This window comes from Ylistrum balloti, unplaced genomic scaffold (genome assembly GCF_031769215.1).
Source record: "Ylistrum balloti isolate Yb309-2 unplaced genomic scaffold, AGI_CSIRO_Ybal_v1 Utg370858, whole genome shotgun sequence".
Taxonomy (NCBI): Eukaryota; Metazoa; Mollusca; class Bivalvia; order Pectinida; family Pectinidae; genus Ylistrum; species Ylistrum balloti.
Window position 1 is genome coordinate 287,596 of NW_026782492.1, and position 19,698 is coordinate 307,293.

General features: G+C 32.7%; 1 protein-coding gene across 1 annotated transcript in view; it reads left to right on the plus strand.

The window, feature by feature from the left end:
• The first annotated feature begins 2,169 nt into the window (after positions 1-2,169).
• The window catches only part of LOC132559125 (disintegrin and metalloproteinase domain-containing protein unc-71-like), an 85,079-nt gene continuing 67,550 nt past the window's right edge, over positions 2,170-19,698 (plus strand). Inside the window, exon 1 of the mRNA XM_060223732.1 lies at positions 2,170-2,251. Coding sequence (XP_060079715.1) covers positions 2,170-2,251 — 82 coding nt within the window. The remainder of the gene's footprint in view (positions 2,252-19,698) is intronic.

The window sequence follows — 19,698 nt, forward strand, 5'->3', positions numbered from 1 at the left end:
GATAGAAAGGTTACGTAGCTATGAATCATCCGTATTTCTTTATTTACTTGTTCTTTAGTACTTAAAAATCAAAATCAGTAGTTCTGATATTTAATCATTGGTACTGATGTGATAAGTCTCCCATGTTTTCTGTTATTAAATCTAACGTTGCACACTTTCGTCTATCAAGAAAAGTCGCGAAAGCGAAACTTTCTTGTTATTTCCTTCTCGGGAAGATAATGTGTTTTGGGGTCGAATTTTCATGTTTTGAGAATCAATGGACTTTTTTATTTACATATGATGTTTAACAATATAATTACTGGTTTTATCTCCCCGAGAACATGTAAGAGTCATTTTGAGAAGGGTTCTCAAGTTGTTATTTGGTACCTCACTGAACAACATACGAGAGGTCCGTCGCATGCAATTAGGTTGAAGTGTCTTGCTCAAGGACACAACCACCCCAGTCTGTCGACGAGTAGCTGAGAAACGGACAATCTGTGCTGACGTGGCTGTGGACAATCGAAAAGTAATTAGCGCAGTTCTTGTGAGTAGATTTCAGAGGTTTTAAATACAAATTCTTTATTGAGGACTACTCTTTAGAAATAGAGATATATCTTATGTCAGCTAGGATAAATCAATGAATTTATGGAGGATGATCGACAGTCCTTCGGCTGTACAGTCACTGACACGACATGTGGAAATTATAAGGGCGACAACTCTTTCGTACTTATCATTGCTATTACTTTAGAAAACGGGAAACACTTGCTTCAGATTATGACATACCGTAATTATACAGCAAAAGAAATTCCATCGCTTCATTAAATGATGCCACTTACTCTCCGTGTGCCATGTGTGGTAACAATCATCAGATTTTTATAAACTGGTATATATGGAAACACATTGAAGAAATACTAGGTTAACATGTTTTTATCAAATACTCGTAAAATATATCATGTTTAACTTTTTAAAGTTTCATTTATTTTAATTTTTTTTATTTCATTTACCCTTTTCTTTTAATTTCTGAGTTTTTTTTACAATTTTATAGTTTGCATACTTTTTTTCTCTTTCCTATTGTCTTCTCATGTGTTTCCTCTTTCACTTTTATTCAATTATATGTTTAAGAGATGTATATTCTGAACTGATTGCTTGGTCCTAGGTTTGCAGTGTCAATGGCATGTTAACATAAAATTGTCAGTTTAACTATTTTTTTTATAATTTTAATTACTAGTGAATTCAGATTTATGACATGACCACGTATCTCCTGATACTTGGTTGTGGAGAAGAAAAGGTAAATTTTGTGACGCTTGAGAACATGGATAGCTCGGAGTCAAATGGAGCCAGAGTCCCAATAATGTCATTTCATTTTCTTAAGATTATGTCCGCCTATCAGGTAACAGAAATTTGTCATTTTTATAAAGATTCATAATACAATTATTTCAATGTGTGGTCAGTTATCGTGGTTTTTAAACAATATCTTTTATCAATATCTATACATGACAATTATCTTTTTTTTTTTTTAAGATTTGAAAACAAAACAGAAGCATCTAGAAATACATCTAATTTGAAATGTACGTTTATATGAAACTGTAATATTGTTTCTCTAATTAGTGTCGTAGATTAGACAATCTTATTACGATAAGAGTCATCTTTCACTTCATACGGATGTCGAATAAAAGTGACCCGTGATGCAACAAGCAGCCAAAGGTATATAAAATTCATTATTTCAATTTTGTTCCTGTGGCTGTAGTATACATGAACGTTAAAGTAGAATCTGTAACTAGGTCAAAGCAATTGTCAATATAAAATATTAATAAAAATATAGGCTTTCTGCTTGCTGAGTATTTAATATATACAAGAAATCTAATTCCTTTCATTTGTTCTTAATACATTAAAAATAGCTTATTCCGGTTCATCAATAATTATGATATTTGTTGGAAATTGTCTTTACAAAACTTCAGGGGTATCAACATTTAGAGTTATATTACTGATGCCGGCAGACAGTCTAGCTCAGTAGTGCGTTGAATCATGCAAGAGTTATGCGCCCTTGAATATACGAAACTAACCTCAGCTTGCCCCAAGCCGCTAACCCATTCAGCTGTTTATTGTACACAGCGTAGTAGGCTTGTGTATAGTAAAGGCCATGTGAGTATGTGAAAGTTCGAAAAAATATACCTCGTACATCGGGGAAAAATGGATACTGTTCTCAAATTAATGACGGGAATTATATTGGTGTGTTTCCCCAAATATGGACTGTTTGCCTCTTCGACAACGGGTAAGTGATTTGTGTATTGTGTTGATAACGGGGTGGGCTTCTGTCATGTTTTTGAATATTGATTGTTTTACTAACGGTACACGGTAAGCATGAGTCATGCACGCCAGAAACACGTATTGAACTATCGTTGTACTCATCAGGATACAATGATAATTCGTAAGAAAGTCGGGTAAAATCTGACTTAAGGCGAATTAAGATATTTTCTAGTTTCTCTTTGTGCAGATAGATACAAATTTGAACTTGCCTCACAGCGCTGCAGAGCATTTAACAGTTCAAGCTTAGATCATTTTAGAGCTCTAGAGAGACGTTGTATGAAGGAAGAAAAGGTTAGACGCGGAGGTTCTTATAAACATGTGTTGATAATTATCAGGAAATTATGGAACTTAAAATTGGAGAACAAGCATACTGAGAACCGTGGCACTAAAAAACAATTTAAAGAAAAAAATGGCGAAGTTCATTCAAGATCCATTGATAAAGGCCATAATAATAAGGACATATTGAATCAAATGGGGTATCTCAATGATTTTGTTTTCTTTCCCTTTTTTGTCTCAATTAATATAGTTGGACATATTTTCAGTACATCCCCAATAATTATGTATGATCCATGGATAACCTCATTTAGCATTTAGCTAACAATTTTGTTGTGGTAGACCCATAAAATATACCAGTGGATATGTGTAAGACTAGGTACTCATAGCCCATAATGCTAGGAACCTGTAAATCAGTGTTTTCCAAAACATCAAAAAATATCTTTCAGCTAGAAGAAAACATAGTTTATAAATGATTTTTTTTTTTCAAAATCCATCAGTTAAGATTCCTAAAACAGTTGAATTTGTTTTATCGGCATCCTCATCAACCACACCTAATAAATATATCTTTGACTGAAACATTTCTGACCCCAAATTTTGGGGTTTGGTGATGAAATTGAGTCAAGAATGTTTCTCATAATAAATTTTACTTTGGTAAATATATAGTTTTGAACACCCCAAGTCAACCCTCATTAACAAAGATTCTTGTGCTTTAAAGTCAAGATCTACTTGCTGTATAGATAAATGTGATCATTATTATGGGTTAGGTACCGTTATATGGATTTAAATAATTTCTGTGTTATCTTTTTAGGCGAGTCCAGAACACAAACCCATAATGCAAGTCCAATTACGAAGAAATATTGTTGGGTCTCAGAGTTTGAGAGTCCCACAAGAAAAGCATAGTGTTCAGTTTACAATTTATTTTCATGAACCCTTTTCAACTTTATTGTTAAAAAAATGGGTTCCTACAGTGTAAATATAAGTATTTCCAGAAATTATATGAGTCCCATTAAAATTGATGAGAACAGGACTCAAGACTCACATGTTGATTGATCATTGAAAACACGAGTCCAGGACTCAAATATATGAGTCCCAAAACACAGTGGATTTCCCTGATGAAGGGAAAACCTTTTATGAGTTCCTCATAAAACATTAACCTTTTGCATCTCAAGATCCAACCTTGCATTGATCATCAGAGAATTCTCTTTTCTGGGCTCTATGTAAATTTTCATAAACATATACTTTTACCATATATGCTATATAGATTGTAATCCAGGCTGGATTGTTGCTCAGTGATGCAGAAGTAGCACATTTTTTAACCATACTTTGGTGATTCATCTCACCTTTTTATAGCTTCTCAGTCGAGATCAATACACGTCACTCAGTATATATATGGTCACTGATTGCTAGACTATTGCTGACAGTACATGATGAGAAGACTCTCATGAAATTTTATCATCATGTAGCATGTTATTTAAGCCCACTTCCAGTGCAGTTGGAAGGTCACATATAATATATCTTCATCAACAAAAACCAAAAAATGTACACCCAATTTTGTTTTCATGTGGTTATGAACAGCTTTTTACTTCATTGGTAAATGTCTGAAAATTCATAGATTTGTTTGTGAATTGGTAACAAGGTTTTAAAGTTTCATCAAGGTTCATGAGACTGGAGACATAAGTAATAAGTCAAAGATGATATATTTATCTAATATTTATCATATAAATTACTCTTGCTGGCCTTGATGGAAGTGTGAGGAGTGCCCAGGAAAAGCCGTCACATAGGTGACCTGGTACCTTGAACATTCAGAGAATCGAACCCTGGACGTCTAGGTGTAAGCCAATTGTGTTACCACTGCATCACCAGGCCACATGATGATCTGACACAAACAATTCAGCAGTTATTGTGATCAGAGGGGATCAACATGTGACAATCTGTAATGAAACATAGCTCAAGTTGTATAAAGACAGTACATGTCAGTATCAGTAAGGCACAAGATTATTCTTCCATGCATGACATGTGTAACATGCCGTTATTACAAACAGTTCCCAGATGTGTTTTATGATAGACAGCCAGGCCAATTGAGGTGTAGGTTACAATCACATGGGGTCATGCATATGCCAACTAATTTTAACACTACATAGACAAATACAAAAACAAAGGAGAAAAAACAATACAATACTTTGGTTATTCAACATATTTGAAACCTAATGCTAGTTTTGTCACGAAAAACGTGAACTATCAAATTACTTTGTGGGAATATTGAAGTATTTTATATTTAAAGGATGACATGTTCATGATTCTAATCTCCAACTTGTACATGTACATGCAATTCCAGAGTGCACCATTTTGATTTGTAACTGTCACTGAATGAAAGTTTTTCATCTAGATCTGCAGCCCTTTCTTCTTGGTTTATTGTATGACAATGATGAGATGGTTATACAGCATTTGAACCTTGGCTGGGTGCACAGTAGGCCTAGGTTCAAATCCCTGCATACATGTATAGTTAAAATATTGTGTGTCATATAGTTGTCTTGTTTTAGAAATATTTTCTTAGCATCTCGTTTTATTTCTTCAGGAACTTAATACTTAATAAAATACTTGTTGATTGTTTTAGGATAAATACTTTAATATTGTAGGTAAGCTTTGTTGCTGATGTTGTTGACCAGCTTGTACATTACATGTCTACATTGTGTAAATCTTCAAGGTAATGAAAAACCAGTCTGTTAAGAATTCAGTATGTGATTGAATAAACAAAGTAGGGGCTGATCTATTGTAATCCGTTGAGAGATCAGACATACACACACAGACAGGTTTGGTGGGGCTGGAATAATCTTTTACCTGTGTCTGGTGACACTTGTTTTAAAGAAATAAAATAAAATTGTTGAGTCAATATTGACAACAGATTGGATGTTTGATCAAGTTACCGGTTTTAACTAATGGACAGTATAGAAAGTTTTGGATTTGATAAAACGTTACACAAGGTAATGTTTACTCTGATGTAATGCAGGTAAGGTAAGGTGTACCTAGACTCATAAACAACATGAAAATACTTGTATATTTATAAGCATTTTGATATCTTATGCTACTTATACCATGGCATGTGTATTTCAATATTGCAAATTTGTGAAATTCAGAGCATTTGTTGGATAAATAAAAAACATATGTATTTCAGACATTTGAATGAAACAGTTGTAGGAATGTATCAGATTGGAATAATTTTTGTGTAATTATTTAAATACCTGTAGGCTATGTATAAAATGATAAAATGTGTCACTGAACTGTTTCAAGCATCAAAATATCCTCCTCCTTTTGAAGTGGATGTTTATGATCAGGCAAAGAAACCGATGATAACAACAGCTTAAATCAAGTGTTCAATACCTAATCAGGTAAGGAGATTACAGGACAGTGACGATAACTACAAATGGGATTATGAAGTACCCTTTTTGAGATCATAATCCCTCTACATATTTTCTATTAAAAGATAGAAGAATGTGTAAAGATATAGATGAAATTAGAACTTTAAAGAGGAAAAAGAAATGGTTCTAAACGCTAGGATATGTAAGAAAAATGACAAGATCTGGATTTTATACACAGATGTTGAAGAGGTGTGTTTGTGAGACATAGTGTATTTGCCACAACAGCAATAACTACAGTGTAGCAGGTCCTTTCTTGTATTTTGAATTAAAATTTTTATTATGAAAGTTAATTTCCCATGACTGAAATTTCTCTGCATGATCAGTTGAGAATTTTACTGCTGAATTACAGATGGGATGTTCCCCAGGAATGTTTCACAAACCAACCACTCATAACTTCTGTCAAAGGCTTTTCTAATTTTCTGGAAAATTTGGTGTTCATGAGCGTGACAATTAATGGAACAGCAATTTTGTTTAATGGTGATTGTTTTGTTTGTTTTTATAACATAGCTTGCAGGAAGTGGATTGTATTTCATGTTTGAAAAAATCTGTTGGCAGAGATGTTCTTACTGGTAATGTTTTATCATGACAAAGCTTTTTGGCTGAGGACCATATGATGAGATTCTAAATTTCTGATTAGGAATTTTAATTATAATATTTATAAAAGAAATATTTTTTGGAGTACATTTTGCATGTACAAATAATATTATGTATATCAATACAAGTTTTCCAATTCTTTTTAGTGTGACTTCAACTTGAGCACATACAAATGCATTATTTTTCAATAATGACATTTTATTTTGAAAATTTAAATTTTAGTGATGGAATGTCTTTTTAAATAAAACACAATATGTGAGAAATTAGTCTCTTCATTATTACATTCTTTTAATTGTAATTTATCCATAAAGATTTGGATAAAAAATTATCGTTAAAAATATTCCTTTGAACCTCATCAGCTGATATATTAATTGTCAGAAAAAATAATTAAAAAATGGTGAGTAATGTGAGATTTTGATCAGAAACAATCTGTTGGGTGATGAGAGATTGTAATAGATTTGATGAAAACCTCTGATATGACACAACGTCAGGGTCATAACAACCTGAAGTCACGTGTTTCTAGCATTCAGATATAAGATGATCTAACCCCACTTGTTCTTTCTTTGTGTTCATAGCTATCCTGCTTGATACATCATCAAAATCATTTATTGATTTTTTTGGTCACATCGATCAGAGAAAAATGTTTTATCGAATGAATCTCGCATTATGTTTGCTATTGATGCTGCTTAAGCATGCACACGTACTTGCCTCTTTGTTGTACGTGTATGAAATATTGAACACAATGCGAGAAATGAAGAAAAATGTAAATGACGATGGCACCATCTGTTGATAGAAGGATTACAACATGTCCGGACAGCGCTAACATATTAAACCGTTTCATTTGGTTTTATTTCAAAGAACAAAATGTATTGCAGTGTAATCAAAGTTAATAATTTATGCATTGTTATAACACCTTGGTTATTTTTATGTGAATTCTCTTGCAACAACAAAACATTTAGTTAAAAATTGGGTGATGTTCCAGCTTTTTACATCTGATTAATTTATAGCATTTTATTTGCAATGCCTAACTGTAAATTAAATTGAACATAACAAGACATTTTCAGTAATAGCAAACCACCTGTTGATTGAAACAGAAGGTAAATTCTGACCAATTGTTGAAATATATTCATGTTCTGTTGTGTGCAGTAACCTTGGCAATATAGCTTCTTTTGCCATATTGATCCTTATAATTTTTGGGGATTTTCAGTAAACAGAGTTAAACTTAAATTCCTGGTTTTATTGTATTTTTTAAAATTCTTCATACATGATGGACCTCTTTAGAGGTTTCAATGTTAATTCAAGTTGATAGTTGAAATAAAGATTCGTGTATATCTCATATTCACATCCAGTGAAATCACCATCAGCTTTATGTATGATCTTGTTATGGGAATCAAAAGGCAGTGCTTGTTTCTGAGAGGGGTTGGAGAGGTCTTTTCGGGGCTGATAATGGCAGCCCATTCCCATTTGAAATTATTTAGTATTTATACATAAGCCAAATTCAGAGAATTTGAAATCTCCTTTAAATGTCATTTCTATTTCATCAATTTTAAGAATAATTATTAAAAAGTGAAAGTTGATATATTGACAATGATTTTGAAACAAGGTAAATGCTTTGAGAACCCTTGGATTTGAAAGTAGACATGTTTTATAGAGTTACAATATACTTCATGCTGGGTAATATCTGTTCATGTCTGCTGTCTGGAATTTTTACAATCATCAAAATTTTTCATAAACTGGTAACTTTATGTTTGTTTGTTATGTATGATAATGAACAAGAATTACTTCTAGATAGATGTATAAAATACTAGAAAATGTCAACGGGGCCTCATCTTTAAATTGCTTATTTATTGTAAGTACATGTTACTGCAGGTAAACTTCAAAAATGAAAGAAAAATGAGTATCAAGAAAAGTCACTCCTTCAGGATCTGATATCTACATACACTTTTTGTCATAATTTCAAATAGCTTTCTTATCTTGATTAAAGCGATACAGGCAGAATATTTTTAGCTGAAGATTTAGTCTATTTTTTTGGACAGAAATGGTGTGATTAAGTATCAAGATTTAAAAAGAAAAGATTTGGTTTGATGATTTAGTTGTAAGTTTCTCGACAGTTGCTAGATTTGTGTTTGTGATAAATGAGCACAGTGTCTGGTTTATTTCAGTAGACTGAGAGGATCAGAAGTACATCTTCAATATTTAACATCTTTTGAATTAAAAAAAGATTATTCATCAAACAAGTCAGTATATGAGGTGTACATACAAGAGATTATGAAGTATACATTTTGTATTGAACAATATATTTATTTTAATTCTTAATGTTTCTCTATGTCATTATGCTTTCCATTTAAGAAATATATATATAATTTTCATGCACAGTATGCTTAATGTATATAAAGTTGATGGAAAGAATGATCTTCTCCGTGTTCCCCATTATCTCAATGAGGGTACGAAACCCACTAAATTGGTGAAGTTCAAGACTTGTGCCCCAGATAATCAGGTGAATTTAAAATAAAACTAATTCTGTTGGTTTTCATGTATTTAAGTGTATTGGTGATATTTAGTGTTTCCTCCTGTTGTGGAGTTCTATGGTCAACACTACATGTGTATAGATGGAAAATGTTGTTAATTTCTGTGCTTTTACGCACATTTGCACAAATTAGCAGCCTCACTTCTCACTAGCCATGTGTTTCTGTGAGCTGAAGAATCACATAATTGCCTAATGGCTCACAAATACTTATGAGGATTTCTCTTCAAAGTATCGATTATTTGACTGGCTCATTATTCTCTGATTATTATACTAGTACTATTTTTGAGTTACATGTCTTTTGAACAAAAGATGCCTTAAAACTTATTGTACATTATGAGCTTTAATTACATATCCAAAAATCAGAGTAAAAGTCATTGTCCTTATATGGTTGACCTTCACCTTTGACTTCATCCTTCCAATGTTGTTACTGGGGACTGGCACCTGGCTGTGTATTGCTCCAGCACAGGGGATCATTTTCACAGTGTTGCACCTGGTGGGGAGTAGAGACTGCACTCGCACCTACATTTGTAGTTTAAAGCGGAGAAGACATTTAAGAGGAGATGTAGAACTCTTGATTTGGTCAGACATTAAACAGGTGTGCCGACTTCCTGTTTACTTACGATGCTGTCATTAATGCAGTGCTCAGCATATGAGTTACCAGTACTTATATATCGCATTCACTTTAATTCAACCATGTTGATTAGATAATTGTTAATGTAGTTAATTTAATGCGATGACATTTTTAGTGGAATATATATCACTCTTTGGCAAATTAGCATAATGATGAATTTTCGCGTCTACAAACATTTCCTTTATAATAATTTACCTACATTGTGATGCATTCAGCAAATTTAAGTGCAATGTTTTCAGCACTGAAAAAAAAATTCGCTAAAATATGTATGTTAACAGTATTGTGTAATGTGTTATCTTGGCATAACTGGGTGATAAATCGCGTACCAGGGTACAGTTTAAATGATTAATATTTGACTCAGTGTTTTATTAACCAATCTTTTTGTACAAAAAAGGATTTTATATTTGTATGCATATTTGATATTCACATACTTGTGCTGGCTAGGAATATGGAGTTGAGTTTATAGCGTACAATTCAGGCAAGACAAAAATCACACAAAAAAATTCTTACTTCAGATCTTGTATCTTGGTGAGTTTGACTTGAGATACTACACTGGCGATAGTAATGTTACCAGTTGTACAATATATCCTGAAGAGATGTGTGATCTAGGTTCATTTCTGGTACAGGTAATATATACATCAGTTCTTCTCCTTACATATATGGTGGCTAAATATATGTTTTCTTCAACCTTGAAACAAATAAAAAAAATGAAATTATAGGCCTGACAGATCTGAGCATCTAATCTTAGATAATAAAATGGCCCTATAGCTTCCTTGTGAAATTGTTAGCATCACTGCAGTCTACAGCTAAAGAATGACTGATGTACATGTGCTGAATGTATGGAGATGTTTTCTAGAGCTATACTGGTTGCCAGGATAGATGTTCCTAATAAATAAAAGATTGAGTCAATGGAAGCAACATGGTACATGGATGAGTTGTGTTAACCTTATACCAAGTAAAGAAAGTCTAACATATGCCAAATTTTCTATTTTCTTTTTATATTGTTGGATTATAAATCTAAACCTCTTCTGCATAGCGTATTGGTACACATCTTTTCTTTAAAACATTCCTATATTTTTTGAAGAGGTTCTATATTGACTATATACCTGTTAAGCCAGACTCTGAAGGTTAAGATTAGAAACTGATTTAGATATATTTATAACAGGTATATATACCGTATATTTACCTTACTATTCCTGTATTCTTTGCCTTCTGTATTTTATGAAGAAATTATGTGAGAAACTAAACATCGTTTTAGAGATGTTGAAATTTCATTCAAAAGAAATTTAGTTTTGGAGCTTTAATGCCATCAATTTTGTTATTATTTACACATAAATGATAGATTTATCAGCTTTGAGTGCACAGTAGAGGTTTTACTAGAACATACTCCCCTGTGGTGGAGGCTTCTAATGAGGATTAAATCTGGCTCAGTACCAACCCAGTTGCCCTCTGTAAGTAGCAGTGTATCACCAGAGATAAGTACTGATTAGTGTTATCATTGTATACCCAGGTGTACTAATTAATCCTATACTTCACAGACAATTAAATAAGGAAATCGTAAGTGAATTAAGATTATTCACTAATTAAGCAGAGTTGTGATTTGTATTTGTCTTAAAGCTGCACAATTGCATTTATCACAGATTTAATTCTACCACGAACACTGAAATGGCCTGGAAGCTTACTGCTCATTCAACATAAACAATGATCATAAAAAATACTGACATCACTTCTTAATTTAAACACAAATTTTATGAAACTTGAGTGAAATACGAACAAAAATATTTCCACTGACTCCAAATTGTCAGGAGGAGAAGATCAGGTGTTAGGAAAGGTTAAGCATCTTCTTCTCCATTGATTACATAATATCACAGCGGCCATATATATCTTGTTTAATGAAAGTAAGTAAATATAGTCTCAAGTTCCTTAGTGACACTTACCGGTAAATAGACAAAAAAATGTTTGTCTTCAAACTTAACTTACACTTAAAGTTCTATGAGGGTATGCAGTGAGAATTATCATATTGATTACTTTATTGAAGTCAGTAAATGGTAACAGATATTAGAGAAGGGAAGAAGACAATCAATTTTTTAAGATTTTGCATCATGTACACTCATACCATGAAAACATGACATCAGATGGTTGTTTGGTATCAAGAATTCCTTTCTTTGTGTGAAGGTGAAGATTGATTTACATATCAGGAAAATATTTCTGTTTAAGCTCCATGGTCTGGTCACATTGTTTCACGTTCATCAAGGCAATATTTTTTATTGACAAGACATCTATACTCTACTGATAGTCTGGAAACCAACTCTTCTTCAACCTCACTATATATATACATCCAGGTATAGACATTGATATACAGAATAGTGATAAAATACATGCTAGACCAGCATAATGATAAAATATTGTGATGCCAGTCCCCAGGCCATGACAGCTAGGGATGACTGTTTGTATGACTAACAATAACTACTGATGCTGTCCGTCCATCTAGGATGGTTAATTGGCTCTTATGTTCACCTAACCATACACAATGGGAAAAGGATGTGAATCTGGCTGGCATATCTTCAACGAAAGCATTTCAGAAAAGACTCTTGAAGACTGATATTTCTAACAGATAGCTTAATCATAATTAGTGTGTGTGTGAAATCAACTGTTAAATAAGCATGATATTTATGTATGTTAGTGTAAAATATGCCCATACAAAATATACGTTGTATCACATATACTAAAATGTATGCCTTTAGATATTGATAATTTTTTGTAAAATTATGAAAATTGTAAATTTTAGAAATTTAAATGCACTTGCTACATTTTGTAAATACTAGTAAGTTAAAAATGAAAACCATTCAGCTACTATCATGGCTAAGAAAAAAGTTTCAAAATGATTCTTTTCTCATATATTCTGTATATCAGTATTATCCCTGCAACCTCATCTGTGATGTTTAACTTATATAGGCATTCAGTTCGGTTCTGAAAAAATTGTTTGTTCTGTACGATTCTGAAAATAAACATGATGGCAATTAGAAGTTCAGGCTGTATACTTAATGCTGATAAATATTTTCATTGAAACCTTCATCTGCCAAGACAAATACTTGTCCTCAGCATGTATCAGTTTACAAAACTATTTGATCTTAAATCTATAAAGTAAGAGTCAACCAAGTTGTTTAGCAGCAGTATGTGAAACCTGCAGTCGTTACCTCGGTAACAAGTTAGGAACACTCCATGAAAGTCGAGACTGTCTTGATTTCGTGAGTCAGTCTTTATATTTTACAACTATAAAACACTAAAATTTTGGAATTCAACTTGTTTTATTGATATTCACAACTTGTTTGGCTTTATTATAAACAGCTTTACTTAAAACACCATTTCAAGTTGTAGGTATGTTCTGGAATCCATTGAGGTGGACAAGAAGCTGACCATTTATGTTAAATGTGAAATGGTTATATGGTCATTTAGACAGAAAGGCTTAAACTTTCTGTCACATTGGCAAAGATCAAGCTGCTTCTTTCCTGCCAATATGTGTTGGAGAGTTTCTCTAGAGCTGAGTATAAATAATGTTAATTAAGTTATAAGCCAGAGATCCTAGATTAAAACTCAACCAGAAGAATTGGAAAAATAATGACCTCTGTACTATGAGTGTCCACTCAGGGACTCCAGAATTATCAATAAAAATAATCGGATATACTTTCGAAAGCATCACCATTAAACTCTAGAACATGTTCATCCTTCAGAATATTTTATGTCACCAGTGATGTTAAAAAATAATGGCATTTGGTATGGTTTTTTTCAGGGGAACTATATGGGATCTGTGGTACATGATTTCTTTGTGTGTAGGTACAAGAGTTCTTGTTAGTCAATAGTCTAGATTTTGCTACAAGGGGGAGTGACGATTTAATTTACAAGGGACAGAATCTGTTATGCTTAAGATAGCTAGTAGGGGAAGCCACTGTGTTATGTGTTAGTGACACATGGTAAACATTATGGTTTGATATATGCTTGCTTTGATATGTGTCAGATGAAAGGATTCCCATTCAACTTGGGTTCCAGGGAAAAATACATCTTTCCAAGATTAAACATTGATACAACAGTAAGCTTGGACTGATGTACTATTTACATATATGTACAGGACAAAGTAAATAAATAATATTAAAATGTTTTCTTTGGAACAAATTGTTTATCATAAACTGCCAAAATGGATAGTCATAAAAGTGTCCACAGACATGTGAAGGATTTAGCAATGTACCATGGTAATGATGAAGATCATTTGAATCGGTATGAATTAATTTACTGCAGCATTAAAACCAAGTGTTTATATATGGTTGAAATTCCTGTTTTCTTTGCAGTTTGGATGATAAAGAAATATATGGCGAATGGCCGGAACACAATTACGAACAGGAAATGAAGAAATAATCAATGAACACCAAAATATTAATTTTGTGACCATCTATAATTTCCTCCCGTGATACCTCAGATCTCATCAATATAAGGAGGTCTATTAAATATTTTATATGATAAAAGAAATGTTCTCTTTTAAGTTTGCATGTTGCTGTAAATAAACTGTCATTATAGCAGAAATAATGTCTTTATATACCTAACAGTGCATTTAAATATTGAAATAACTTACAAGCTGTTATTTATCATCACACTGGAAGAAAAATGTATACAATGTATTTTTAATAGGTTCCACATGTTAGGTAAAAAAAAGTTCATTAGAAAATTGCTCCGCCAGCCTGTTCTAGTTTACAAAAGCGATATGTTGGGGGAGTTGTGCTTCAAAGCATCACAATACAAGTTGGTAAGGCAGTTTCAACCTTCCCTCAGGCATCATGACTATGTATAAAGGGGAAAAGTGAAAGGAAAATAAAAGGAAACTGAATTGTTATGTATATCAACTCGTTACAATTTTACACTGATTAGAGTGCAGGAAACTAATTCATAGCATGTATTTAAAGAGAATGAGCAGTCAGGAGATACAACAGAATATGCAGGTCTCTTTCCAGGCATTTTTATTTGTCTGCAACATTTTTGTATGAGTAATGACATAATGAATGTACTGTTCAAAGGGTTGATGGTGGTGTTGGTGGATGTTTGTCACATTGACGAGTATTGTTGGGATGCTGATGGTGAAAAACACTTTCGTGGCTGTCATGTACAGCATGTATGTTAGTGATATAAGTAATGAGAAGGATTTCTTCTACATATTGGTGGAGGTCTCTGTTCCTTGATGTTAGCTAATGAGAGTATGTAGGCCATGTTTTCCAGGTGTTACTCACAGACTAATGTTCTATCTCTTGCAGAGTGTGTGGTTCCGTACATCTCAGAAAACTCCATTCTTTACCATGGTTATATATCGTTGGGTACTTTATGCCAATTGTTCCTGATTTCAATGTTCTGGATGGCATGTAATGGGTTTTCTTGTGTGTTATATACAGGGAACTAAGCCTTTACCTATTATAAGGAGACCTTGCCTAAAAATGACCCAGACTGTCATACACATATTTAACCTAAACCTAGCTGCCACAGGTTAAGTTGCAGTGTGTCCCTTCAAACAATTGATAATTTCATTTTCATTTTTTTTAAAACTGTTTTTTAATAAGTTGCATTGTTTACTAAAATGCAGTGAAATATTGATATCTACAAAAGTGGGCAGGCACTATACCTGTACATGTAAATTACCATTGTTATCTGCATCACATCAGTTAGCTTTATAAAGCAACACAATGGTTTGATCTGGTCATCAAGGTATACAGCTGATCCTCATACAGAGGTTGTTTGTTACACTGACTTTGTCCAAATATATCTTTTTGACCATTGATAAGCAAATTCACTCTAAAATCACATCCTTATGAGTTTATAAGTTTATAAGTTTAATCTCTGAGAACAAAACACATATTCACTCTCAGAAAGGAACTTGAATCCTGTAGAGCAAAGTGTATCTCTGTAACTAGGCATTTTGGATTTTCCATGTTATTATGATGTGATCAAATTCTGAATACCTGAGGTAGTACGGAAATTATGTGAAATAAGAAAATGGGTGTATTAAACACAACAGGCCCTTTGAACCTTTTTCTGACATATAGAATATAAATCAAAATATTTTGTAAGCAGGTGAACAAACATTCTTTCAAGCATAGCTTTATGGTTGTTGCACTTTATCGTCAAAGAAACCTGTTGCACTGTGATCATAGTGGGAACATCAAAGAAGGTGTATGAATTCTAAAATACAAGCCTCCTATTACTTGGTATGTTATTATTAAACTTTAAAAAACATCAAACGGGTGCAATGATTTTACAGGTGATGTAATATTTTGGTGAGAGCAGCTAAGGTGACGTTAAAAATCGTTTTGTGTATAAACTTCATTTTGTGAAGATTTTTGGTCATGGTAAGACACTACAGGGATATATGATTGAAGGTGCAGGCGGAATCACACTTATAAGATATAAAACAACATCAATCATATAAACAAGAAATAGAATACCAGTTCATATTTACCGTGAGCCGAGGAGAGGGTGTATGTGTGTAGGGACACACAATATGTGGCTGAAGATTAGGTGGGCTTATTACCGGGCACCATAGGATTTGTTGGCATTTCTTGTGAAATATAAGTTGATGTACAATTATTTGATTAGGCATGGGCTTATTGCTGAATTGCACTTTCACATAGAGGTTTACACCAACATATCACAGCCTCCCCATAACACATGTACTCAACACATGCACTCATCTGGTACACTTGGGCTATAGCTGTTGATAAAACATTAAACATTATAAAACTATAACCATTTATTGCTTATTTTGATGTCATTCCATAAAATTTTTCCCTCAATTACTATCATCTCGCTTTCAAATTGTATCGGACCCATGTTAAATTTGATATTCTATTTGGGATTTTGAAAACTGTCAATATCTTATAGAAGTTTTATGTTTACATCCTGTAGAATATTGCATTTCAAAAAGCTCAAATATTAAAACATCAGAACAGTTTAAAAATGTTTCAAAAGTTTTGCTACCAATATATGAAAGACCTCTACTACATGCAGTGAAAGGCTTATATTATAATGCACCCTTCTGTTATAAGGCTATTGAATTTCGTTATTGGAAGTGACTTTTGTGTTTTGATGTAGGGGGACGGGCAGTTCCCACAGGTGTATAGAAAGGGCACCAACAGGTCAACAACATGTACAAGTAACTTATACTGGAATATATGCATACATAATGAGGACATAAAAGATATCGGAAAACCAACCCAATTTGATGCATTGAAATGTTCATGTTTAAAGATCTCGTGAAATGTTCATCGTGAGATATATTTAACAAGTATACGATAATCCATTAAAGATAATGTTACTCGTGACAGAGATATGAAAAGGGGATAGTTTGTCAATCGCAGCATACCAAGATTATCTTACAAGGGGAATATACCGTATTTTACTGCAAATAAGTCCTGTCCCCCTGTGAAGAAGTTTACAAGTAGAGAAGGCAGTTATTTGCGAGCATCCCCAATGCTAATTTGTGACCACCATCTTGGATTGCCATAATCATACCTTAACTTTGACCATGCATATCTACTTAATTACAAATAATTGAAAATTAATATATTTCATTTGATGATAATTATGTGTATACTGGTGATACTAAGAAACAATAAAAACTGAAAATATGTTTAAATCTATGAACTGCTGGACTGCTACTCATGGCAAATTAGGACAAGATAAAATTGGTCTCAACCAACAACATGAAAATGTTTATTCGCAGGCTCATAATTTTGATCGTTTCTATATTTGTATGAAAGAAGCTGCATCAAGGGAACAGATTTAAGATGGTTGGTAAAAATATGTTACAGGTAATACCAAGTTGTGTAAATGTATCTTGTCTTAGATAATGATGGAAAATAGATGTGAAAAAATCTAGTTTCAAAGAACATGCACTTTATTATAATTTGAATGCATTTGATTTACCTACACAAGTTCTTCTGGTCATCAGGGCCCCTTTAATCTGCAGCAGGGAGAGTTCATGTGTTGACATAGCATTAGGGATAAAGTTTCCAGGATTGATGGGTCTGTAATGTCTAATTATAGGGTAGTTTTATGTCTGTAGTTTTGTTGTTGGATGAACATGGGAGGCTAGTCATTGTATTGTGAGCTACCCCCAACACTCAGGTTCTATCTTAACAAAAACACAAATTATAAAGAGGAATTTTAATTTCGTTTCTTTATGGCTTCATCATGGTGAGTCAGCACAATACTGCTATATACAATGTACTTTGTACATGTGTGTTAAGCTGCTATGAATGTGTCTATGATCTTCCTTCCTACAATATACAACTGCTTGTCACCATATTCTAACAATTTAAATCCATTGCAGGCAATTTTCAGGAAGAGATCTAGAGAAGTTTACACTTTCTAAGCTCTTTATATACTTATGTGGGATACTATACAGAGCTTCTTTGTGGAATTTTTGGGGCTGATAATGGGCTCAGTTCCTAATTGAAATTGCATTTTGTTTTCCATATTTAAACCAATTCCCAAAATTTGCAATTTACACCTGTAAATTTCCTTCTCAATTCACCAATCTATTTCCCCTAAAATAAGGTAAAATAGCACCTACCCAACCCACTGCAGTATTAATCATATCTAAATGTTACAATACTGTTTAAAATCAAAGTACTGAAAGTACTGAGAGGCTAAACGTTTTGAAAAATGTTCACAAATAACCGCTAAGCTATATTACTTTCCCCATACTCCTACACTTTGGAATGCAAAAATTACTAAAATAAGAGAACCAGAGGCTATTTTTCTTAATTTTAAGCGATTTTATATCTTCTTTAATTCTTATTCCAAATTTGACGACAATAATGTGAACAAATCAAAATGGGTAAAAAAAAAAAAAAAAAATAACAAAATACACACAACCATATTTATCGCCAATAAGCCAAATGATAAATAGCTCTATGATGAAGTTGACTAAATAGAACCTTTGAAATACCCAATATGTTGCAATTACTATCCTATCAATATGAGGATTTAGACAAATCGGAAGGACTTTATACCTACTTCTTTATTTTGAATGTATTGCAAAGTAGTAGTCCTTACTTATTATAATTATATTGTAGTTGAGGAAAGTAAATAAGGTGTACACAGCATTTCAGATAGATTAAAGTGTAAGTAATTACATTAAATGTATTTACATGCCTATCTTCCTTGAAGTATCATGGTTAGACTTTTCTTCCAGTAATTATGTCTATAAAGACATAGTTCTTTGAGATTAAACCAGACTTCCATATATATACAAAATTTACAATATTTTCACTATAGCTACTACTATTTCTGATCTCCAATGCATTAGATAATGTCACCATGACACGCTAAATGAATAAATATGTTATGAAAATATTTCGTTCTAGTTAATTGATAATTATAAACATGAATATTTTGGGTTTTTTTTTTATACGTGCTTTGTTTGAAGGAATATTTTCATTTCAAGGAACTTTGATACACATTAACAAACCTTGAGAAATCAGCACAAGCAACCTTCATCAAATAAAACTAAAAGACAAAAAATATAAGTTATAGCAGAGTCAACGTCATGATCAGTACAGTATTAAAAATATATTATTCATAAATCATGAGCACCAAATGTAACTTGCCAACGAAGCGCAAACTTTTTATCTTCAAAAACTTGAAAAAGTGTCATGGCGGTGGGTGTGAAAAACCTGAAAATGTGTCATATGTTCTGTTCGCACGTTTTGTTTGTTTATAAGTGTTGTTAGTTGATAATTCAAACTAAGCCCCCAGACTAGCTTCTTATCAACTCACACGTACAGTGTTCTGTACGCTTACGTCATGTCGAGAATTCTGTAAAATATATGTATAAAAATTGATCAATAGTTCAACCACACTGTGCTTCTTTTTGAAATATATAGTAATCGTATTGTTATTAAAAAATAAACTAATTTTGGATGCTTTTA